The following is a 25,000-nucleotide window of genomic DNA, read 5'->3' as shown; positions in this document are numbered from 1 at the left end:
ACCAGTACAAAACCAGAAGCTCCCTGCAGTCCAAACACCCAGAGGTCGTAGCGGCACGGGGCAGGGTGGAGGAAGCATGGCTTGGCTTTGCATGTGAGCCTACTGTGGAGAGACGTGGGATACTGAACGAGGCCAAACAGCTTCTCTTCAGTACCTATGATAACATCAAGGCCGGGGGAGGAACTGATGGAGAGGGTGCAGAGAGTCCAGGCAGCGCATGGTGAGAGGCAGTATGGAGAAGCCTGGACGAGGACGAGGACCAAGGAGGGACAGGTAGAGGGACACACCAGTGAGGAGAGGGTAGCGACCTGGTTCAACCCCTTCCGAGGGCTGCTGGGCACAACATCAGATGGAGAGGAGGAAGATATACCATCATTCCTCCAGGACCTCAACATCAAGGATGATCCCTTCACGGTCATTGAGTTTGCCATGGTGAAAAACACTCTGAGAGAGGGTAAGAGTGCTGTGCCGGACGGCATACCCCCAGAGGTCGTAAAGAACTGATGTCTTGACCACATCATCCTACAGTTCTGTAACCTTGCCCTGCTAGGCAACTACCAAGGCATCAGCCTGACCTGTATTGCAGCAAAGGTCTACAACCGGATGATACTAAACCGGATTCGGCATGCCATCGACCCTCACCCGAGGAAAACCAAAATGCCTTTCGAGAGGAGAGAACCACATTATCCCAGATCTTGGCCCTGAGGAGTTGAATTGAGGAGGTGAAGAAGAACAACCTGATGGGAGGGAGCTTCTGGTTTTGTACTGGTACTACACTGGTATTACACTGGTCCTAATGACAAACCCCTTTTTTAGAAGATGGTGTGAACAGTTACTCAGATGTTATTTGGGTTGTGACCAACCTTTCCACAACATTTTGTGCAAATCTGTGCATCTATATCAAAGTTATGCACCTTTTTATGATAGGCCACTCCCATTGCCACACCCCCTTTTAACCAATTGACATGAACATGCACACACAGCATGCAACATTTCAGCTTCCTATCACTAAAACTGTCGCTTCTAGAGGGTGATTTAGGAAGGTTTAACAAACCGCTAGTGGCCATTTTGAAAAATCAAAATTTTTGATGGCCCGATATCCAGATTTGTTTCTAATATATCAATCAACATATCTACCAAGTTTGGCGCTTTTATCGCAAAATTGAACAATTTTATAGCCACGCCGCCCTACTACTACACAAGCTGCAGTTTTTCCCCTGATTTCAAGCGCTTAGTTAGCTTAGATTAAGACTCTCTTAGATGTATGCTTAGTGCTCAGTATAGCTGTTGACTGGTCATGTGGGTTGGAGCTTAGCCTGCTGTTTTCCGCTGATGATGAATCACGTGCTTCTTCTGTTCTTCTCTCCCACAGAAAGTGTCCCAGTACTCCATCATCGTGCAGGCGACGGACATGGAGGGCAACCTGAACTTTGGTCTCTCCAACACGGCTACAGCCATCATAACGGTCTCCGACATCAACGACAATCCCCCCATGCTCACCTCCAGAACCGTGAGTGAAGGGAAGGAAGCAAGGGAGCTAAGGTGGCGAGGGAGGGGGACTAAAGAGAGACGAAGGGGAAGGAAAGTGTGAATGATGGGGGGAGGGGGTAGTAAAGTGGGGATATCTGAAGAGATGAGTAAGTGAGGATGTGAAAATAGAATTGATAGAGAAACAAAACAGTGGATGGAGGAGTAGAAAAGTGACTTTCTCAACCATGACTTAGTTCAGAAGTATGGAAGAATAATGTTGTTGCACATGCACACATCCCTCCCTCCCACACATGCACATGCACACACAAACACACACATGCATGCGCACACCCAGAAACGTAATCCATTAGTATCGACTTTCATTTGCAAGAAAACAGGCCAGCACATCATTAATGATGATTATCATGAGGTAATGATGTTTACAGGAGTGATTACATTACGAAAAGTCATTGTGATGACAGAGGTAAGAATCAAAGTCCACTAGCTCTCAATACAAGCCCCCTGTGAGTGTGTCTGTGTGTGTGTGTGTGTGTGTGTGTGTGTGTGTGTGTGTGTGTGTGTGTGTGTGTGTGTGTGTGTGTGTGTGTGTGTGTGTGTGTGTGTGTGTGTGTGTGTGTGCGTGCGTGCGTGAGCGTGTGCGTGCATGCGCGCGTTGTGTGCATGCGTGTAGGCCTCTTGGGTTGATAATGTGCTCAGCACTGCAACTGTGATTGTTTATTGTTTATTTAAGATCCCCATTAGTCACTGCCTCAGCAGTGACTATTCTTCCTCGGGTCACATTTCAAAAATACAGTAAAATTGAAAATGACAAGCAAAAATAGTACATACCAATAGTACATCAGTACATACCATAGAAAACAAAATAAAAACATTATTTGGTTCCTGTCATGTACTCATGTTGGACTATGCAAGGCAGGGGCGTCCTCTTCCCTGAGCCAAGCCTTAACCTGACCGCATACCCCATGATCACAGCAGCTGGGGCAGTACCTACCCACAGTAGGCCTAGCTCTTGCAAGGCGCTAACAGATTAGCATTATCATTCACCCTGGGGCCCATTAAGACCCTCTCGGTGATGCGCAAGCGTGTCAGCCTGTATCAGCCAAAGCGTACATCACAGAAACCGCTACTGTACATCTCTCACAGCAGGGGACACACAGGGAGCAGAGGAAAGAATGACAGAAGGAGGAGAAAAGTGAGGAGGCGAGCACTCCAGAAAGGTGTTTAAAGAGAAGAGTTGATTTGTGGAGCACCGCCTAGTGATGCTGAAGAAGAGGAAAAGAAGCAAAAGTGATGAAAGAATGATGGGAAGAGGAGATGAGAATGAAGGATTGTTTTATCCTAGGAGCTGTTGGTTACAGTAGCAGTGATAAATCACAGACATGGATCCTTGTAAATCAGAAGTCCTTCCTGACTCACCAGCCCTCTCGTCTCCATTAGGATTCTCTCGTGACATCGGCATACGGATGACAATAGATTGGTATTCTCTAACTGTATTTTGGAACAAGTTAATGCCATCATGGATATTGATGAAGAACCTTAGTGGAGGACTTGGAGCTGTGATGAGCAGAGCACTTTTCTCCCACTCCCCTCATAAATCATCCAGTTTGGCAGTGAGGCATAAAAAAAAGATGCTGAGAATGCAGGGCCATTATGCAAATGTTTAGTGTTTGCATCTACATCTACAGTATCCAAGTATTCCACAAATAGACTGTTTGGGGAATGTGTCTTTGATGTTGGTGATGAACATTTCATCACACCTGTCAGAGGCTTGTCTATTTTTCATAGGCTGAAGGGAAGGGTGAGGGTTTAGGGATGAATGGATACAGGTATGCAGGGTGAGGGACGGAGGAAAGAGTCCCAGTCATGAAGGGATGGATGGAGTATAGTAGGATGTTGTGGTTCTGTGTGAAAGCATGCAGTCAATATAGTAGGATGTTGTGGTTGTGTGTGAAAGCATGCATTCAGGGGGGAATGCCTGTGCAGTACCACCGCTGTGCCTTGGCCTCCTTCCTACAGTACATGTCATCTCCACAACGTCCCCATGATGAGGCTCCTTGTCACATGTTCCCTCCCCTCCTCCTCCTCCTCCTCCACTAGTTCCTCCACTGCCAACACAGTGACAGGTGGGTGGCTGCGCTGGCATGAAGTGTTTTGTCGAACGCTGCGTCCCGGTGCCAGTCACAGTGAAAGAGCCTGTTCTCCGCCTCGCCTTTTGTTCCGTCCTGAGAGACACGATAGCGCAGAAAGAGAGAAGCGAATAACAGAGCGGAGAATCTGAGTCTCCGATGAATGAGGTCCCACGCCTGGTGCATTACTAACAGCTCCTGAACCAGTGTAAGGTTAGAGTGAAAGCAGCACGTTAACTGGTACCAGTCAAAGACACAGAGGTATAATGCCGTTTCTAACATTATGATATTAAAGAAGAATCTTTGTCTCGTCAAGAGTAAAGCCTAAATTATACTCCTTACTTACGATGGTGTCACTTGACGACAAGAGACGCTGTTGTGTGGTGCAGCACTGCAGCCATTGAGCCAGTAGAAGGCATAGAGATAGTAGGAGGTATAGAGATAGAGAGTTAGTCTATGAAAATGGCAGCTCATCCAGTTTCCAATTAATGTTGCTGTTTGCATCAAATAACTTTAACCAGTAGATGTCCTACCTAACTGCAGGGTGAAACCTCTCAATGGAAGAGTATAGGGAGAACACCTCCAACCACTGCAGATTAAGTCATTATTGTATTAACATACTCTACTGTGCATATTGGTTAAAATTCAATTGTATTCATTCATAAGTCCTTTCATAGCCTCCCCTTTTTTTCTTTTCTTTTTTTTAGGTTATAACTTATTTATAATATCCTGACCTAGTTTAAAGATACAACCTGCAGGGTTTAGCTTTAAACTGGGATGTTGTGCTAACCCTTGTTTTCTAATTGGATTTGGGAATTCTCCCAACACACCCCCACACATGCACACATTCTCACACACGCACGCACGCACGCGCGCACGCACGCACACACGCACACTCAAACACAAACCCATTCTTCCAAGCAAACACAGACGGTCTCTCCTGCACACAAGTGTTCCAAGGCCTACCTCCTTATTCGGCACAGTGTGCTGCATGGGGCAACCCGGACATGTCTGTTTTCTTAAAACAGCTCTCCTGACACACACACACACACACACACACACACACACACACACACACACACACACACACACACACACACACACACACACACACACACACACACACACACACACACTGCACACCTAATCTACCCGCTGCCGTGGGCTGTTTGCTGGCCTGATGTTGAGGGATGCCAGGCAGGGTATTATGGTCTGGTGGAGTGTTTGGTCAGGGGGCTTTAATACTATTTGATATCCTACACTCAAATAAGCAGCTCAGTGACTCTTTCACGCCTCTTGCCAACATGGCGTCTCTGTGACTTGTGACTTTGAGGGGCGCAACAGGCCACACAAGCCTGTTAGGGTGTGATGTGACGAAGAGGATGCTGGGTTTGATGGAGGAAGTATGGGTTGGGTACTTGTCTCTCTCTCTCTCTCTCTCTCTCTCTCTCTCTCTCTCTCTCTCTCTCTCTCTCTCTCTCTCTCTGCTTTAATCCCCTGAGTCTGGCATAGCTTTGATCAATCCCACCAGAACAGACAGACGACAGACAGAGCTTCACTCTTCATCAGGCTTATCAGGACAAAGCACATGTGTTTGTGGAGCAGGAGGACATCTTCAAACCTCTCATACAGACTTACACAGCTGCTTGAGCCTCTGTCACTGCAGCCCTCTGTCTGTCACCACACGTTCCATCCTCCTCTGCCCTAATGCCTTTTAACACAATGGAATATTATTGCTCTCTGGGATGGCAATAGAGAATGGAGGGGAAAGTAGAGCTATTGACACTGGAATTTCCCCTCACTGTGTGTGTGTGTGTGTGTGGGGGGGGGGGGGGGGGGATAAGCTTGCTGTAACTGTGAACCCCAAAAGGAAGGGAAGTGAAAGTGGCCTTGTTGTTTTGTAAAGAAAAATTAACATGGAGGTGAAAGGCACTGAGTGGCACTTACAAATATTTTCATTCTCAAATGGCTCGTGAAAGATCCCAGAAGGCTGCAGCTCCAGCCAAGATAAAGACGGTGATGGAAGTACCGTTGAGGTGCTAACATTCTCCTCTCTCTCTCTCTCTCTCTCTCTCTCTCTCTCTCTCTCTCTCTCTCTCTCTCTCTCTCTCTCTCTCTCTCTCACTCTGTCCCATCAGTTTACCGGTGAGGTTCCAGAGAACAGGGTGGACGTGGCAGTGGCTAACCTGACTGTGATCGATGCCGACCAGCCTCACTCGCCCAACTGGAACGCCGTCTACCGCATCATCAGTGGAGACCCTGCCGGACACTTCACCATCCGCACCGACCCGGTCTCCAACGACGGCATGGTCACTGTGGGCAAGGTAAGATGCCTAGTGAAATTGAGACAGAACAATCTGCTCTTCTGTCTCCATGTAGCTCCCTGTAACATTATTTTCAAAGCAGCAAAGTTCTTCCTGCGACTTCTGATCCAGCCAATGAGCATGTGGCCCGCCTCTTGCCCTGTAAGGTTAACCCATTTAGGCCTAGAATTAGAAGGATTCAAAAGACACTTATAGAATGGGGTCAAAATTCTAATGTTCACGACTTTTCAAAAATAGCAGATCTACGAGCTCGCAGCGCGGCACTCGGTGCCGCGCTGTGAGCTTGTATATCTGCTATTTTTCAATAGTTAAAGCATAAAATAATGATACACAAAATGTGTACCGGTTCTAAATGGGTTAATGTTGTACTGTACACGCACATAAAGTGGTGTCATATCGAAATGTGGTGTCGAAGGGGCTTCCCACTGTCAGGATGGTTGCTAACGGCGATAGCAATAGTCCAGGGAGTCAGCTGAGGACAGATTGGGGTCCTTTGACTTTGAAAAGCCTCTTTATGTCCAAATGAGGGATTGGAGACCGCTGTGTCCTTCATAGCCAAAACACACAAGCGTGCAGACTTGCAACACAATAGCTGCTGAACCCATTGTAGGAAATGAGGTATTGATTTCTCATTTACAATGCAGGTTTCTTTTTTGCAGTCATAATGTAGTATTTGCTGTGGTAAATGGCTGCAACAACAAAGTATTTTCTTGTAACAACTTGCTCTGGTAGAGTTAAACTCTTGACACACTGTCTTTGTATAAATAACTTAATTATTTACCCAATCTTGAGGACTCTGGGGTCTTTTTCCTATGTTCCAGACTGCTGCAACACAAATGTTATATACCGTATTACAATTATATTAAAAGAAAATGACAATAACAATTCTAACAGCACCCAGAGCACAGAGCCCTGGCATTTATAGAAACAATATTAGACATATTATGTCTACATGACTGACTTTATAATCTTTTCCTCTCCGCTCAGTTCCTGATGTAAAATTCAACGGGCAGCTGTAAGCTTCCGAATAGTGACCCCATGGGAAGTTATCAGGAAATCACAAAATAAGAGATGGGACTCCCACGGGAACAGCGAGGAATAGAATGTCTCAGAGAGTAAACAAAAAAAGGCTTTGACTCTCTCTCTCTCTCTGGGGACCAGGAGCCAGAATGGCTACCCACACTAATCGGCTTCTCATCAAACAACCTGGGATAGGCAGGCGAGAAGTCACTGGAAGGCTCTGCGTTGGTATTTCTACTGTGAGTGTTTACCAGGGCCTCTGTGGCTGCTGGCAGAGATACATGGCTACATTGCACTGACATCTGAGTTTGTTGCAGTCTCCCAGCAGGGACCCCGGCTCCTCTCTGAACAAGGGCTGAGGTCTCAACCAGAACATGTCACACGTTTAGACTGCTCTCTGGGGAGCTCATGAGACAGCAGTGTTCGCTGGTAATACCGTCGGCACACAAACAAGCGTTCACGTAAACACATAAACACCATCCGCCCCCGCTCGGATGACTCATTAAGATATGTAAAATAAATCACAGCTCGTGACGGAACGCTGAGGATGACAGCTTGGTGGAGATGAGGAGAGGAATGAGCAGAGAGAGGGTGGATCTCAAGGAGATGAGGGATAAGTCAGAGCAAGTTGGAACAGATTAAGTGAGAAGGGATGGAGCGCAGCGATGTGGGGGGCGACAGGAGATTGGATTGCTCATGGGCTGGAGGTTGAGGCCACCCTATCGAACTCTCATCCGCGTTCCTTTCCCTCAGGCTGTGTGCGTGCGTTGCGTACGACGCGTGCATGCCTGTACTCTGAATACCAGTGGCTGCTTATCAAAGATCCTTGAGCATGGAACAGCTTGTTGATGGGCTCCTATGAGGATGGCACGGCAGGGTCACAACTCATGGAGACGAGCACACAGCGGTACGCGTGCGACTGTACACATCCCAGCACCTGCCCACATGGAGAAGACATGTCAACACCCAGCACTAGTCAAAAGAGCAGTGTTAATTTTGACAGCAAACGTTGATTTAGTTTAGTCATTGTTTTTTGGTCTTTTAATCTAGTTTTAGTCGACTACATATAATATTTTATTCAACTAAATCTACAGTTGATTTTGTCAACGAAAATGTATTTTGTCAAGCCTTGATGGCTGATTTTACAGTTGGTTGCATACTGAAAATAGCAGATCTACAAGCTGCGAAGATTTGAGAGCTTGTGAGTCCGTGTGATGACAGATGCTTCCTTACATCAGCACCAGGCTGTTGCATGGCGTCCACTGATAACGCTAAGGCATCACAACGTATAGATGAGCTGCCAGTCTTTTATCATCAGCAGCATCAAAATAGCAGACATGAGCCCACATATCTAAAGAAGACGTTCCAGCATCATCTACAAGCAGCTTAGTTGTTGTTATCAATTGAACCTGATTGTGCGGTCTTCAATAGGAGAGCGCAGAGCTGTCACTCCAGTTTAGGCTCAGCCGGCAGAAACACATGTAGGTGAACGTGGCAGACTGGAACACGCACGCACGCACACACACACAAATACAGGCGAGTCATGAATGATAGGAGCCCATGAATAGTTTAAACCTTGCCGGTTCCACTCAACACAGGGTGATAATTACAGTTAAAATGGTGGGGGGACGAGGGGACAGGTGTTTTGGGGGTTGATCGTCCACCCGAGGAGAAGGAAGAGGAGGCGAAGGTTTAGCAACGTTTAAAGGTGATACACCATGAAATTTCACTTTTCCTATTTTAAAACCTTTTTTTGGGGTCCCACTAGCACCTTCTATCCTCACAAAGTCCCATTTCTGACCGTTGTGTCTTTCTCTGGTTTTTTGAAGGCGAAGGTTAAAAGTATCCCACGGGTTCTCAAAACAGGCTGTCCAGATTTGCTGCCGATTGTGACGTCATCTGCCGATTGTGACGTCATCATAAAAAAAAAACGTTTCAAAAAAAATATTTTTTTTCAAAAAAGAAACATTTTCAAAAAAAAATTTTTTTTCAAAAGGATTTTTGGGGGGGTGGCCAAAGGTGGTACTGCAGCTGAAATGCTCTGAGAGCCATTCAAAAATGAGAGAGGCTCTCTATTCAGGAGTGGTAATTTGGCCTCAAACCTTTTGAAAAACGTTTTTGGGACATAAACAATATGACATAAATACTTTTTAAATGCATGGTGTATCACCTTTAAAGGTTCAATTTATCTGGGAATGGTTCGTAGAACTCACCTCAGCTTGTTCCTTATTGCAATTATCATCAAGACTCCCTGCACAGCAGGTGCAACGAGTAGGAAATGGGAGATTTAAAAGTTGACAAGCTGGTCAAAAAGGCAGGCGCTGTGATCGGACAAATGCTGGAACACCTGGATACCATGTTGGGGAGACGAATTCGGTCCAAATTCTCCTCCATAATCGAAAATGCGACCAATGCTATACCAACTATTTACATGGGGTATCTATAAGTGAAGCCTTGTTTTTAAGCAGTAACTAGAGGTCTGATTGTTTTAGGATGTGTTATTGTTTTGATGATGTGCTGATTAATGCTGTATTTTTTATTTATTTATTGTCAGATGTACAAACACCTAAGAAAAATGTAGTTTTTCTTAGGTGTTTTTTTCCCCTGTTATGTATGTGTATGTGTTGTATATACAGTATACCAGTAAGACTCCCTAATCGGGAGATAAGCGACCGTAGGTCGCTTATCTCCACAAATAGGGCAAAAATTTGTTTTTCCAAAATCTTCCTGATCCATGTTGATGACATGAGTGTAGACATGCTGTGTAGTGATTTTCGTGATTTTAGGGCAAAATCTGTAGGAGCAGTGTCCAAAAATGTGTTTTTAAAAATCGGCCTGAAGGTGGCGCTATATGGGACAGATTCATGGTGATGGGTTGAGTGTAGACATACTGTGTAGCGATTTGCGTGATTTTAGGGCAAAAACTGTAGGAGCAGTGTCCAAAAATGTGTTTTAAAAATCGGCCTCATGGTGGCGCTAGAAGAGGGGCATGTGAGAAATGAGGGGTGGGGTGTCCGCGTTGCCTTGGCGGACGAATAGGTACCGGCCCCGGCTCTCCCGGACCCTCCTAGCCCGAGTTACGGCATTTTATGTGAGCTGCAGTGGAGAGGGTCCTCCACTGGGGGCGCCACCACTTTTGCATCCGTTCTGGAGCAGCAGGAGTCGGTGGTCCCCGGGAATTCCCCGTGAGCAGCCCCGTTGGGGTGGTCATTTGGTCATTTTTGCACATTTGGTCACTTTTTACATCTGGGGGTCCCCCAGGGACCTGGGGGTCCCTGGAGCTCCGGGGGTCCTTGGAGGTTGTAGTTTGGCAGCCAAGGAGCGTGTGTGCAAAATTTGGCATGGATCGGGGCAACGGTTGCGGAGATATGAGCAGGGCAATAGTGTGACGTGTGAGGTGTGACAGACAGACGGACAGACAGACAGACAGACAGACAGACTGACTGACAGTTTGTGCAGGTTTTGATAGTAAGTGCGACCTACGGTCGCAATAATATATATGATGTGTCTAGTATAATGTTATTGTCCTATGGGCTCTGGCATGAAAACCAATACACCTTTGGGGATCTATATAGAACCTACAGTATCTACCAACCTAACAGTGTAACAGACATTTACAGCTAGAATCCATGAAGTTATTTAAAGCAGATAGCACATTGGATTGGACACCAGATGTGCCGCCTTCTTTTCCCAATCTGGAGAGGGAGACAACAGAAATACTTTTTGCTGACATGAGCACTGTATGTGATCCCTCCTGCTGTGTTCTACTGTACTAAGCAGGTCTTGAATTTCGTCATTTCAGGGGCAAGGCCACTTGGCCATTGGTGTTGTCCATTTCTTGAGGGCACAAAGGCCAAATACCAAAGAATTAATTTAATTTAATTTTCAATTGGTATTGACAATCGGATCCATGCTCAGCCCTGCACCAATCATAGTTACAGGATTGGTTTTAAGATGGAGGACACTGGAATTAAGAATTCAGAATCTGAGCAAAAGACAAGTGGTGGCTGGCAATGAAGGCCATGGCCTTCATGGCCTCCCTGAAATTCCTGTCATGGTACTAAGTATCTCCACATGCTAGCCTACCTGCTGTGTTTAGTCTACAGAAGAACTGAATATAACAACCTGGGTTTTACCACGACTTACTATATCTCATCCCTCTCATCACCTCTAGCCGGTGGACTTTGAGATGAACCGTGCCTTCATGCTGACGGTGGTGGTCTCCAACCAGGCCCACCTGGCCAGCGGCATCCAGTCCTCGCTCCAGTCCACAGCCGGCGTCACCATCTCCGTCCAGGACGTCAACGAGCCACCTTACTTCCCCACCAACCCCAAGCACATCCGCTTTGAGGAGGGGGTCCCTGCTGGCACCAGCCTGACAACATTCTCTTCCTCCGACCCCGACAGGCTGCAGCAGCCACAGACCATCAGGTACACACTGGGTTTATCCTTTAAGTTCAATGCTACAGAATGCTTATGTACGGTACAGAGCGATTATCACTGATCCAAAGCTGAGGCATCTGGACAGAAAAGTATTCAAATATTCAGCAAAAGTGAACGAACTATGCTGATTAATAGTATACATCTGCTGGAGGTTCCCTGCATTGACTGGACTGTCCTGGGTTGGGTACTGTGTGTGTGACTGCATTCTTTTTTGTATTGTTCAAAGGTGAAGGCACATAGAGTAGCATGTGCCGTAGCATCTCTCTGAGTTCATTCTAATTTTGGAAATTACTTCCTCCATTATTTCAAATTTGGAGGGAAAAAAATAAGAAAAAAGTGAGTATCTACAGAATATGGCCGGGTGCTATTTTGTACATCTCAACATTTCCAGCTGTACACAGAGACTTCTAATTGAAAGGCACGGCTTGTTAATCATCCCTGCATAATTATGCACAATTGGCAGGTAGAAAGACCTCTTGGCCGAGTGCCATCTCAGCAGTTCGAGGTCAGGAGGGTCTACCACTCTCAGTAGAAAGGTTAAGAGGGTTAATAAGTAGCGCTAGATTCTGGGTTAATCACTGGTGTTTGCACTGTACAACAAGTACACACACACTCACGCACTTACACGTGCAATTCGTCTTTAAGAGACAGCCCAGATTATTGCCAGACCCATGAAATGGGTAGGCCTACATAAGCAAATGTCGGTCTGTCCGGGTTTTCTATATAAAGGGTATATATGATGATGACATGATGATGACATGCCTACAAAAGGCATGATGTCATAAATGATGATGACAGACAGGGGGTCTGGCACAACCAGGTTGACCTGGTCTAGTTATCTTGGACCTGTGTGTGATTTATACCTCTATAATCTGATGAAGTTATCAGGATAGGGTTGGTACCAACTCTGTTGATAACAACTGTGCTCTGTGGAAGGAGCCAGACAGAAAGCTGGGTCTGTGTACAGTCTGTATGTGACATTAATACCTCCTACAAACTCCACCAGCTCCTTTCCTCCTGTGCTCTCTGGGGAGAAGATGTAAACACATTTACCAGCTAATTTCACAGTAAATGAGAGTAAATTGGGTGTACATTATAATTTAGGAGGATGCCAGCTGCTCTCTCTCTCTCTCTCTCGCTCTCTCTCTCGCTCTCGCTCTCGCTCTCGCTCTCTCTCTCTCTCTCGCTCTCTCTCTCTCTCTCTCTCTCTCTCTCTCTCTCTCTCTCTCTCTCTCTCTATCTCTCTCTCTCTCTCTCTCTCTCTCTCTGTCTCACTCTCTCCTTGTGTGAGTGTGTTTACTTCACTTTCTCTACATGTTCTCTACAAACTACTGCTCTGGATTGTAAGCCATGGATTCATCATAATTTTTGACAAAATGAAACCTGGCAATCACGGTGAAACTCTATATTTTATATATACCGGTATATATACAGTATATACATATATATATATATATATTATTTCTCTCTATTTTTTTCTTTACTTCAAGCCATTGTACTTTCATCTTCCCACAGACCCAAGAACAGCAAATCCAGGAGGGGGACATTTATGTAACTTTGCCCCGTTCATCCAAAGTTAGCATATACAGTATGTGTCATTCGAGTGGGAAGATGCTTTTGCTTTAGTTTAGACTGACTGCACTTTTGCATTTTGTCTACGTTATGTTTGGATTCTTTGCATAAAGACAAAGAGATTGATATCTTTCTGTAAAATGGATGGTGTGGAGAGATTATGGAAAAGTTTACAAGTCATAAAAGTGGGAAATCAAGTGAAACAGACCTGATTGTTGTGGCGGTGGCGGTGGAGAGACGAGTGCAGGTGGTGCTTTGAACCCGACAGGTGCTCATCAGACGAGGGGGGCGGGGAAGCAGACGGACAGTGTCCTGGGGGGACGTTGGGGGTTCATTTGGACTGGGAGGGCAGGGTGGAGGTGGGGGACGAAGGAGGGCAGAGTGAGGTATCATGCATCACCTGTCAGATGCTGCACGTTCAGGTCCACATGGGATCAGAAACACTCGCATAAATGATTACCCACAACACCATGCCTGAGCTTGAGATATGTATTTTTCATCCTCTGGGTCAAGGGTTTGAAACATAAATGTCGTACCTCCTTCCTGCTGCTTGCTAACATCACTAAACCTGACAGCCTTATTTATAATCATCTACCACACCACTCACGCCAACCTCCGAATGAGGCAAACTTTAGAGTAGACCTCTGCTTGTTTGCTTGATGCATTTGAAGTAAGGTGTATTCATTTGTGTTCAAATGAAGTAAGGTGTGTTAATTTGTTTGTTGTTTTTCGTCTCATAAAAGTACAGGGGGACAACAATTTTTACCTTACCAACTTAACAGAAAACACTTCATTAAAAATGCCAATGACTTCAGTCACCCCAATGTGGTGTTGCTAATGGTGGGTAACAACACTGTAGCTGCCTCCTAAAAACTGTTTTTAATGGTGGGATTAACCCTGGTGTTTAATTGTGAGCCACCTGAGAACCCTGAACCTGAATTAAAAAAAACATATTAACCCATTTAGTGCTCCAGACATGAATGGGTTAAAATGTCCAGCGTGCCTCTCGCAGGCTCCATCCGCGGCCATTCTCTTATTTTAAAGGCCAGAAGTCCATTGTGTAAACATTTCCGGTTTGACGTCAACGGAAGCGATCGTCACCCCATCCCGTTGCTGTAATGGCCGATTGTTGCCTTTGTTATTACGTTATTGTAGCAAGAATCTAATGCCATCCTTGGCTTTAAAATTGTTTTTTGGAGAAAATGGACATTAAAGATGAGATCCACCATCGGCCTCCATGTTAAGGGATTACTATTTTGTGCGCGTGGATCCGTGATGATGATGAATCGGCGAGTCCAATCGTGCCAGGACTTTCCAACGGACCGTAGGGTAAGAGTACCAGTGTTACTCTATATACAGTATTTTACGCGAGTATACTCGGGATCGGCACTCTAAATACTTGAGTATTTTTCACGAGTATACTCGGGATCAGCGTTAAATGATAAAGGAAGCCAGTTGAAACAAGTCACTTTGCCTGGGATCTGCGTTCAGCATCCTGCCGCTGACATGCTTTTAACCAGCTGGAGTTGTTCTTATTAAATAAATGAATGAAAGAAAATGTATACACGACTAGATCATCTATAAATCGACTAGATCATCTATAATTTGTTGAGTTGTTGGATCATTATGTGCTTAATTTTACTTCACATACATTTTATTACATCTGCAGCACTGAGCACTAGGTTGGGATACTTAATAAAGGGCAATGGTGAACCCAGGGGCTTGGCTCTGGGAACAGATCTTTCTCTTCTACCTTTTTATTATTAACCCTCTTCTCTTAAAATCATTGTTGCATTTGCAACCTTTATTTCAGATTGCTCAGTGTAGGAATCTAAGGGCAGAGAGATATAGAGGAGTACATGTGAGACAAGACGGGGTCGAATTCTAACCCGGTGTAACAGCGGAAAATACACAGGATCCTTGTACTCACCAAGAGGATGCTCTAACTGGCTGAGCCACCAGGCACCCCGGCTCTAATCCTCTTAACGTGTTGTCAGACAGCAGAGAACCACAGAGAGAACAGGGCCTGTCCACCTTTCAATGGACACAATGGGGGGAAGGTGAGAAAGGTGTCCCAAATCTCAGCAACCACACCGGGGGTAAAGGCGACAGACGTGCAGTGGAGAGGGAATACAAAGAAACATGGGGATGAAAAGGAAAGATTTTGCTTTGCAATTAGTGCCAAATTCAGGTCCTGTCAGGGACGTGCGGAGAATGTTAGAGAGGCAGGGGCTGACATTTCTAAAAGGGCCTTTTGGTGGAAATATCGAAAATAGCAGACCTCACAACGCGTCACGTTGCGAGCTTGGAGGTCGGCTATTTCCGGTGTGTGATACCACACTGAACTAAGCATAATCAAGTGAAATGGAAATTTCACTAACTGGAAATGTGGCGTACAGCATGGATTAGGGTAATTCTTTCAACATAAGACGCTGCATTCAAGTTCAGGAGAGTTTGGACAAGGCAATTCCCTTGAATGCTGCCTTCAGGTATGGCATGGAAAGAGGGCATTTGCATTTCTTTCACCATAGTAAAACATTTATGGTCTGGATAGGGCACTTTTTACAGACGGATAAAAGGGCAGGGACTCATGCCCCCTTTGATGTCTATGTGTGCACGTGCCTGGGCCCTGTTGAAGGATAGCAACAACACATCCGGATCACATTACTGTGCCTCAAGCACTAACTTTGAATTTCCCCTCGTTCCTCTACTGTACCTGCTCAGCTTTCACCCCTGAATGCCCCCGGGTGCTAGACGTGCTCCAGCCCCGCCAGTCATTTCACAGTCTGACAGTCAGCGGCCCACGGGGCTCAGCTCACCTCGGGAGTGCAGGAATGCCACCTCTTTGAATCTGTACCCCATACCGCGCTACACAGCTAGGATCCCACCCACCGCCTGCTGGGAAAAGCCCCCCTCCATGTCTGCAGGGGAGAGGAGAGATTACACCCTCCACATCGGCACCCATCCATTCCCATCACCCCCCCCCCACACACACACACACACTATGATAGAAAATGAATACATCTGAATAAACACAGTTATCTGTCAATATGTGTTTGTAAATGTGTTTAGCTCTATGCAGACCGGACACGAAGATTAGAAAGACGAGGTCGAGGTGAAATGCATTTAAATTTAGATGGCTTTAAGGTTCGAAAATAGATGTCACGTAAGAAAATGGCTTTGCGGCCCCCCGGCTGACCTCCACTAAATTAAATCAGATAGATGTGGAAACGTTGTCGCGTGCAGGCCAAAGTGTTTCCTGCAACGCGACCGATGTTGCATTTTCATAAGTACCATTACCGCCGCCAGGGTTGCAGGCGATGGACCCCGAAATGCAAAGGAAATGAGAAAGAAATACGAGGAGGAGGAGGAAGATGAGCGGTGAGGTGATTCAGCTTCAGAGAGATCACATGGTGAGGGGTGGGATGGTACAGGTTCAGATCAGATGATGCCCCCCACCTCCTTAAGTGAACACACGCTTGTTCTAATTCCCCTATCCTGTACAGCTAAACGTAACCATAACGAGGCTGAACGTTAGAATAGAGAAGCAATACGGCACGTGCTGGACCAGTGGAATAGGCAATGTGAAAAAAATAGAACTCTGCACACTGATTAATAAAAGCTCCCTCTCAAGTCTTTGTGTATTGAAAAGCAAGGATCGGGAAAATGTCCTTGCGCTGCCCAAATGTTCCACAATTTGTCTTCACAAAGCACGCATGCACACACGCACGCACACACACACACACACACACACACTCACTGTAGTGCTTAACAGAGGAGATAATTGGCTTTGGTGCGTTATACAGGGGGAGTGAAAAATTAGATGAAATTGACCATAAGCTACAGACTCTGGACGAGAAGTCACTGAAGAATTAAACTGTGTGGAGGTCAAGAGTGAGGTGGATTTGTGTGTGGCTATGTGTGGGCGACGTACGTGTGGAATGTGAGGCACAAAGCATGAAAGGAAATGTATTTGGTTTGTTAGTAACTTCTCTATTGATGTGTCCCTGTGCACTCAGGTATACAAAGTTAAATGTATTTGGTTTGTTAGTAACTTCTCTATTGATGTGTCCCTGTGAACACTCAGGTATACAAAGCTGAACGACCCTGCAGACTGGTTGGCCATCAACAGAACCAACGGTCAGATCGTTACCACGGCAACCCTTGACCGAGAGTCCATCTATGTCAAAAACAACATCTATGAAGCCACCTTCCTGGCCACAGACAATGGTAAGAAGCCTCTTTCTACATGTTTGCTACAGTGTTCCGTTTATCTGGAAAACAGGAAAGACAGAGTCCTACAGGAGTGCTTCTTCTTATCCTTCTCTTTTCCATACAACTTTTATCCTTTCATCTGTGTATGAAAGCACAGTTCATTAATCAGTGACAAAACCAAACTCCAATAAGCTGAACTTTGTGTGGCTCCAGAAGCATAGATGACATGGAGTCTGGGCTCGCTGGCTCTGGTTCAGAGAGAAGTACAGCTGGCTTAGAATCCATACTGATCCTTAGCTTAGTCGAGCACAAACTCAATCAGTTTCCTTTTTTCTCAAGCAAGAAGCTACTGCTTTTTTCCTCCAAAAATGTGTTATCAGTGACGCGCAGTGCATTGGTGTGTTTACCTCCAGTTGGGATGGCTGTGAATCACCACTGACTGTGTGTGTGTGTGTGTGTGTGTGTGTGTGTGTGTGTGTGTGTGTGTGTGTGTGTGTGTGTGTGTGTGTGTGTGTGTGTGTGTGTGTGTGTGTGTGTGTGTGTGTGTGTGTGTGTGTGTGTGTGTGTGTGTGTGTGTGTGTGTGTGCGCGCGCTTGTGTGCGTGTACAGTACTGGTGACATGTTTTGCATATATGGTACATTTTGCTGTAATTGATTATTTCAGGGAGCGTATTGCATTGAATTCCAGCATTGTTATTGTGAACCCTATTAGTGTTTCACTCTTTCTCGTCATTTAAACTTCAAACCCCCCCCCCTATAGGGCAAGTATTTGCCCTATTGAGCAAATACTTGCTCAATAGGCTACTCTGCAGGCAGTTCTCAGGGTTTTTATGCATTTATTGATTCCTCTAGTTCATCTCAAGGTTTTTATGCCCCTGTTTATGGGGCCTGAGACACAACATGAATAAGTTCATGTCTTCCCCAACTCCCAAGTAGCCACACGAACAAAGGTTTAACGTGCCAAACAAGAGCATTTATTATTCACAATAACGGAAAGCGGCAAACAGCTCGTTTACATATTATTATGCCCCCTCTGCAACTTGTTTATTTTGGTCCATTCCCTGCATCTCTTTTCTTTTCGCTATCGATTTCTTAAACTAGCCTTGGTTTTATGTTTTGGCCCACCATGTAATGGCTTAGAAAATAAATTCACCCGTGGCCAAACTTGCTGACATGTTTTATTTTTTTAGTAGTAAAAAAAATGGACCCAGACTATCACGGAGCCCAGTACAACCACAATACGTGCATTACACTATTTCAAATGACACTGTGTGCCTACGCGCGTGTGTGTGGGTTTGTTTTAGCATGTGCATGTTTGTTTAAATGATTCTGCGTCAGCGTTTGTTTTACAGTGGGTTTATGCTTATGAATCTGTGTGGTTGCATCAGACTGTGTGGGCGTTGGAGTGCCAGTCATCATAATTTGAGAGGGTATTTCACTGTAGTAATCTATGTTGGGCTGGTGAGAGACTGAGAGGACAGGAGGACAGTCATTATCACCATGTCCCTGCACCATCTGTCTTACACCTACAACATGCACTTTTTACTTTTTTTTTTCTTTTTTACTTTCACACACACCCATGTGGTCGTTTTGTCTTCTAAGAACATAAGTACCTTTTCAAAATGCTCGGCTGCCATCAAGAATAGAAAACGTAATACAAATCCTTCTGAGGAATTTACACAAACATAATTATTTATTTAGCTGGTTAAAACCCCCATAATTCTCCTATCAGCTGTAGCAAGCTGCTTCTGCGTGTCCCCCAAATGCACGACTGAGATGAACTGGGACAAATACAGAGCTCTTCAATTGCGTGCGTGCAGAGTGCGTGCGTTTGTGTGTGTGTTTTTTCTTCATGCAACCTGGAGGCTCTCTCTCTCTCTCTCTCTCTCTAATTAAATAGCCCTTATCTCAGCCACACGGTGGCTTCTTGGGGTAGTTCCCCTCTAGCCATTGGCTTGGTGGGGCGTGGTGGGGAAATGATTCTTAATTGGAGTCAGCCAAGGGTTGCCAACCCCTGACACACGCTCAATAAACAGCTCTGCCGCTCACACTGCTCACCAACACTTTGTCCATCACACCACCGCAGCCCACACGCGTGCGCACGCAAATGCACACACACACACACACACACACACACACACACACACACACACACACACACACACACACACACACACACACACACACACACACACACACACACACACAGACTGCTCTGCTTCCTTGCTCCCTCAATGCTGGAGGCTTCTTAAGCTGATTCTTCCGAAATGCTGTTACCAACGTTTTTTTTCAGTTTTGCTGTCTAATCAATGCAAATTACCTCGAGATTTGTTCTGTGTGTGCATGTGCATGGATCAGGGTGACCAGATGTCCCCCTTTGCGAGGGACAGTCCCACATTTCCATGACTTTTCAGGCGTCTCCCAAATTGAGACTGTCCCACATTGTGACTGGCAGGTGTTGATATACCGGTAGATGCGCTGATTGTTGCTGAAGAGCTCTTTAACATGAGCTCACAGGGGGGTAAATAACACATTATGGTCTATGGGCTATGGTCGAATATTAGGGCTATGGTCGAATATGACTTCAAAGCATAAGCATTTATTAGCAACTTAAGTAATAATTTGCTATTAACTCCCTGCCCGCCTGTCCCACATTGTCCCACACAAGTGGTACTTCTGTCCCTCTAATGAACAGTTTGGATCTGGTCACCCTAGCATGGATGCGTGGGAATGTTCATTGGTAAGGAAGTGTGAACTCTAAGAAGTATCAGAAACTGTATGTGGAAAAATCCACCCTGACGTGGACTTGTTTTACTGTGTTACAGTCATCATTACTTACTGAACCTGTCTGGGCGTTGCCGTGCATGTATTGCTGACAGAGTGGGAAGGGTTTGATTTGGCTGTAAGGGGAAGAGCAGAGGTGGAAAACACAACTGTCAGAAGTGTTTCTGTCAAACGCAGAAAGTCTCCTCTGGCCTCAATCTCTCTCATTTGACAAATACAGACTCTCAGCGTCCATCTGGAACAGAACCTCTCTCACTACAGGGCTGTATTGACTGCACTGTATGTTTATTGTTTTCTCTGCCTTATTCTTCCTCCTCTTCTCTCTTCCTGCTCTTCATCTCATCCATCCCCCCACCTTTCATTATTTTCCCTCCCTTGGCCATCTCATTCTCTCTGCTTCCTTCTCCATCAATCCCTTCCATTGTATCTTGTGGACCTCATATTCTCCTCCTGCTCTCCTCCATGCTTCCAGGCTCTCCTGCAGCCAGCGGGACGGGCACTCTGCAGATCTACCTGATAGATATTAATGACAACCCCCCGGCGCTGGTGCCCAAGGAGGCTCAGATCTGTGAGCGGCTGAACAGGAATGCCAACGGGGCCAACATCACGGCCGCCGACGCGGACATCGAGCCCAACGCAGGACCCTTCGTCTTCGAGCTGCCCAGCTTCCCCTCCAGCATTCGGCGCAACTGGACCATAACCCGAATAAACGGTGGGGAGAGGTCATACAGAATGGCCTGTAATAGGTCCTTAAGCATTTAGCTCGTGGAAAAAAGTAGAAGCATGCTACTGCATTGATGAGGTACAACCGCTAGGTTTAAGAGAGATGCTGTACACTCATAGATACAATGCAGTGCTTTAATACTTGCTAGACAAGTTGCCTTCTGCCATGGCAACTGAATTTCCCCCTAGGGATCAATAAAGGTCCATCTATCATCTTCAGTGCCTTTTCATCCTTAATAAAAATGTTTTCTATAATAAAGTAATAAAGCACTAGAGTTAGGAGTCTCTTACACCGTAGCATTTAGCTGCGCCACACTTTCCACCGAATAATAATACCAGATGTTAATACAGCATGCCAATTGTTTGAATAAATGTGTTTTATCATTGCCATCGGTAGCAACTCCTCTCTCTCTCTCTCTCTCTCTCTCTCTCTCTCTCTCTCTCTCTCTCTCTCTCTCTCTCTCTCTCTCTTCACAGGAGACTATGCCCGTTTGGGTTTGCGGTACCAAGTGTATTTGGAGCCTGGGATGTACGAGGTCCCTGTAGTGGTGTCGGACTCGGGGAACCCTCCCCTGTCCAACAGGTCCATCATCAGGTTGAAGGTGTGTCCCTGCGATGAGAACGGAGACTGTACCACCCTGGGGGCTGTGGCTGCCGCCGGGCTGGGCACTGGAGCCATCATTTCTATCCTGATCTGCATCATCATTCTTCTCTGTAAGCACACACACGCACGCACGCACGCACACACGCACGCACGCACGCGCGCACACACGCGCACACACACACACACACACACACACACACACACACACACACACACACACACACACACACACACACACACACACACGTACGTTGACACATAGCCATAATGTCAAAGTTTCTAGTGATTTTCTTTGATTGGCATGTTTCCCAAGCAGAGCGTATTGGGACGTCATAAAACATTCAGCAGGTTGTAACACATAAACAGTACAGTAGTTTGTATTATAGATGAACGCCCCGCTGGTTGAAATCCTCTACTGCATCTGTTGACAACTTGACATACAAGTCTTTGTCTGTTAGGGTAAATATCTGCTGTATGTCTTGGAAACACATTGCGTTGCCGGTTATCTTTATTCCCATGTGTTGCAGAACTCATCAAACAGATTGATGTACAACTGCACTTGTAGTCGTACTGCTTTCCAGCAGAATTAAAATTGTCATGGCGTGCATGCATGCGTGCGTGCGTGAATCACTTCTTTCAGCTTCATACTTTTATAGGTACACTTTTATAGTGTACATTTGACCTTGGTTTCTTTGGGTAAGTATGAGTAGAAGTGTGGAGCACCTGGTAGAAGCTGAACATGGCGGTTGTGTCCTACAGGTCTTGTGCTTCTGTTCGTGGTGTGGATGAAGCGCAAAGAAAAGGAGAGGCACACAAAGCAGCTTCTCATCGACCCTGAGGACGACGTCCGAGATAACATCCTGAAATACGACGAGGAGGGAGGGGGCGAGGAGGACCAGGTGAGCGCACGGACATGCACACGCGTACACACTCCTCATTGGAACACCTCATTTACAAGTCAGGCATTTAGTATAGAGCTTGTAACACCAGGGGGAGTGGTGGAGGAAGTACAGTGAAGAAAATGTGTGCTACAAAGTAACGAGGAGCATAAGTAGACTTTTTAATTTATCTAAATAACATACTTGGCACTCGTCTACAACTAAACAACATACCATCCATCTATAAATGTGCAAAACTTCCGCATGTGAGTGTGCGTGTGAGTGGATCTGTCTTTTGCACCTCTCGAGAACCCCCCAAATGATCGACTTCAAACTCACCTTATGTATCACAGAGTTCCCGGCATGTAGTCAGATAGATTGGTGGTTGGTATGGGCAATTGGATATAAAAGGGACACAGACAGATAGATGGGTACAATGAGTATAATGACAATGGCTACAACAGGTATTGCATAACCATATGGGATCTGTCTCAACAAGCAATGCTGATCCAGCTGTTTCCCTGTGACAGGACTATGACCTGAGCCAGCTTCAGCAGCCAGACTCTCTGGAGCACATCATCAGTAAGCCTCCAGGTGTCCGCAGGGTGGACGAACGCCCCATCATCCCTGAGTCACAGTATCCCATCCGGCCTCTGGTCCCCCACCCCGGAGACATAGGAGACTTCATCCATGAGGTGAGCTTAATGTAGCCTGGCATGGCCAGACTAATATCATCGCGTAGATACATATTAGTCTGGGATCTCTGTATGGAATCTGCATTTCCAAGGGGTGGATAAAAAAATGCCTCTGGAGATAAAGCACCCGCATATTTGCATACTGGGCCCTGATTGGTCCCTCACTACTTCGGAGGGACTGAAATCCACAACTGAGCAGTGCCAGACCAAATCTGCAGAGGCAAATTTATTTTTGCAATGGCAGATTCGTCTGGTTTCCAGGCTAAGCTTAATGTGGGCATACACTCATTCATTCTAATTCCCCTAACCTAAACCTACAGCTGAACCTAATCCCAAGGGGCTAACATTAAAATAGACCATTGGAAAGCAAGGATCAGTAAAAATCCTCAATCTGCCAAATGTCTTCACTTTCCACAATTTCCACATTTGTCTTCACAAAGCTAGAACACACACACACACACACACACACACACACACACACACACACACACACACACACACACACACACACACACACACACACACACACACACACACACACACACAGTAATAAAGTGCAGGCTGCTCTCCCTCCCTATCTCCTCATCGCTAAAATCAGTGCAATACAAAGGAAACAGGCACTTGCACCAAATGCAATTGTCTATTCATAGAACGGTGTGAACATGGCGTCCTCTACAGTGTCTCCAAAAAACGGTATCCTGTGAAACCAGCATTGTTCTGTTTTTGCTTTTTATGCGTTTTCTTTTATGCCCCGCTAACGACAGGGCCCAAGGACATTCGTTGTCGGTCGGTTCGTTCATCCACTTTGCGCTCAAAAAGCATATTTTGTCAAAATATGATCCCTAGACACATTTTCCCAAATTTCCATTTTGTACCTTTGACTCTTGGTTCTCGTACTGATGGCTGTGTTCCTTTCTCCCTGTGCTGTCCAAGGGTCTGCGAGCAGCGGACAACGACCCCACGGCCCCTCCCTACGACTCCCTGCTGGTGTTCGACTACGAGGGCGGCGGCTCCACCGCCGGCTCCGTCAGCTCCCTCAACTCCTCCAGCACAGGAGACCAGGACTATGACTACCTCAACGACTGGGGCCCCCGCTTCAAAAAGCTGGCGGACATGTATGGAGGAGGGGACGAAGATTAAACTCTGTGCACACACATGTGCTCCCACGTACACATGCGTACACGACGTGCAGACACAAATACTTACACCTCTGCCCTGTCAGTTGGCCTGCCATGCTCTGTCCCCCAACACATCAGGGCTGAACGCTGTTCCAGAACACACACGATGATGACAACACACACTGACGAACTTAAAACCGACCGACCGACCAATCAAATGATCACAGTGGACCGTGCCCGAGAGGCAGTTCTGGGTGCCATTTCTTAGCCTTCTCTCCAGCTCTAAGACTGAAAGTGACTGATAATGGAGCTGTTTCAGACTGAAAATGGAGCCTAGGACTGCAGGCTTCCGATTGTTTGTATTTCTCAAAATACGTGAATTTTGTTTCATTATAATTTATGCGAGACGTAGGTGTTATGTTTGTCTGATTTAATGTTTATTGGAGTTTGAGTTCAGCTTCTCGTCGTCCAAACTCCCCTTAAGGTGTGAGCCATCTACCGTTGCTGAGGGTTCACAACTCCTTCTTCACCAAAAGCCCTTCAGTCTGTCGTTGTGCAGATACGTGTACGTTAGGCTCCGCTGCTTGCTTTGTCTGAGGAGAGCGAAAAAAAAGAAAAAAAAAGACAGTACAGAAATCTTAAGTCCTTCCTGCGTGGAAGGCCGTGGCTCATCCTTTTTGTTTTTCTTTTTACTTGAATTACTTAGAAGAGAAGCACTGTTGTTAAAGAAGTGCCTTCAGTGGTGCGTATCTTGCAGACTCCTGCTAACTCAGGATTGGTTGCCATTTCATGGGCTCCCCTGCCCATCATATCGTCACTGTCCGGCAGAAACCTCCAAGTTTCAAATGTGTATGTTTTTTCCCGAAGTAAAGCCCTGCTTCATCAGACAAGGCCGTCACACAAAAGTAGTGAATACAGCAGATCTACAAGCACACAACGCCTCGCGGTGTGAGGCATTGTGTGCTCGTAGATCGTCTGTTTTCACTAGTTTAGTTCTTCTTTTTTTA

At 46.0% G+C, this 25,000-nt stretch overlaps 1 protein-coding gene across 1 annotated transcript in view; it reads left to right on the top strand.

Moving 5' to 3' along the window:
- Positions 1–24,015, top strand: part of LOC308290992 (cadherin-4-like) — a gene marked incomplete at both ends in the record, with an annotated part of 281,660 nt that extends 257,645 nt beyond the window's left edge. The window contains 9 exons of the mRNA XM_080732906.1: positions 1,373–1,510; positions 5,756–5,941; positions 11,136–11,392; positions 17,064–17,206; positions 20,448–20,687; positions 21,176–21,412; positions 22,062–22,201; positions 22,711–22,875; positions 23,809–24,015. Of these exons, the coding sequence (XP_080589032.1) occupies positions 1,373–1,510; positions 5,756–5,941; positions 11,136–11,392; positions 17,064–17,206; positions 20,448–20,687; positions 21,176–21,412; positions 22,062–22,201; positions 22,711–22,875; positions 23,809–24,015 (1,713 nt within the window). The remainder of the gene's footprint in view (positions 1–1,372; positions 1,511–5,755; positions 5,942–11,135; positions 11,393–17,063; positions 17,207–20,447; positions 20,688–21,175; positions 21,413–22,061; positions 22,202–22,710; positions 22,876–23,808) is intronic.
- Positions 24,016–25,000: the final 985 nt, after the last annotated feature.

This window comes from Nannobrachium achirus (assembly GCF_963921795.1).
Source record: "Nannobrachium achirus genome assembly, chromosome: 9".
Lineage (NCBI taxonomy): Eukaryota > Metazoa > Chordata > Actinopteri > Myctophiformes > Myctophidae > Nannobrachium > Nannobrachium achirus.
Note: the sequence above shows the minus strand (reverse complement) of the source record. Positions and strands in the feature narration are given on the sequence as shown.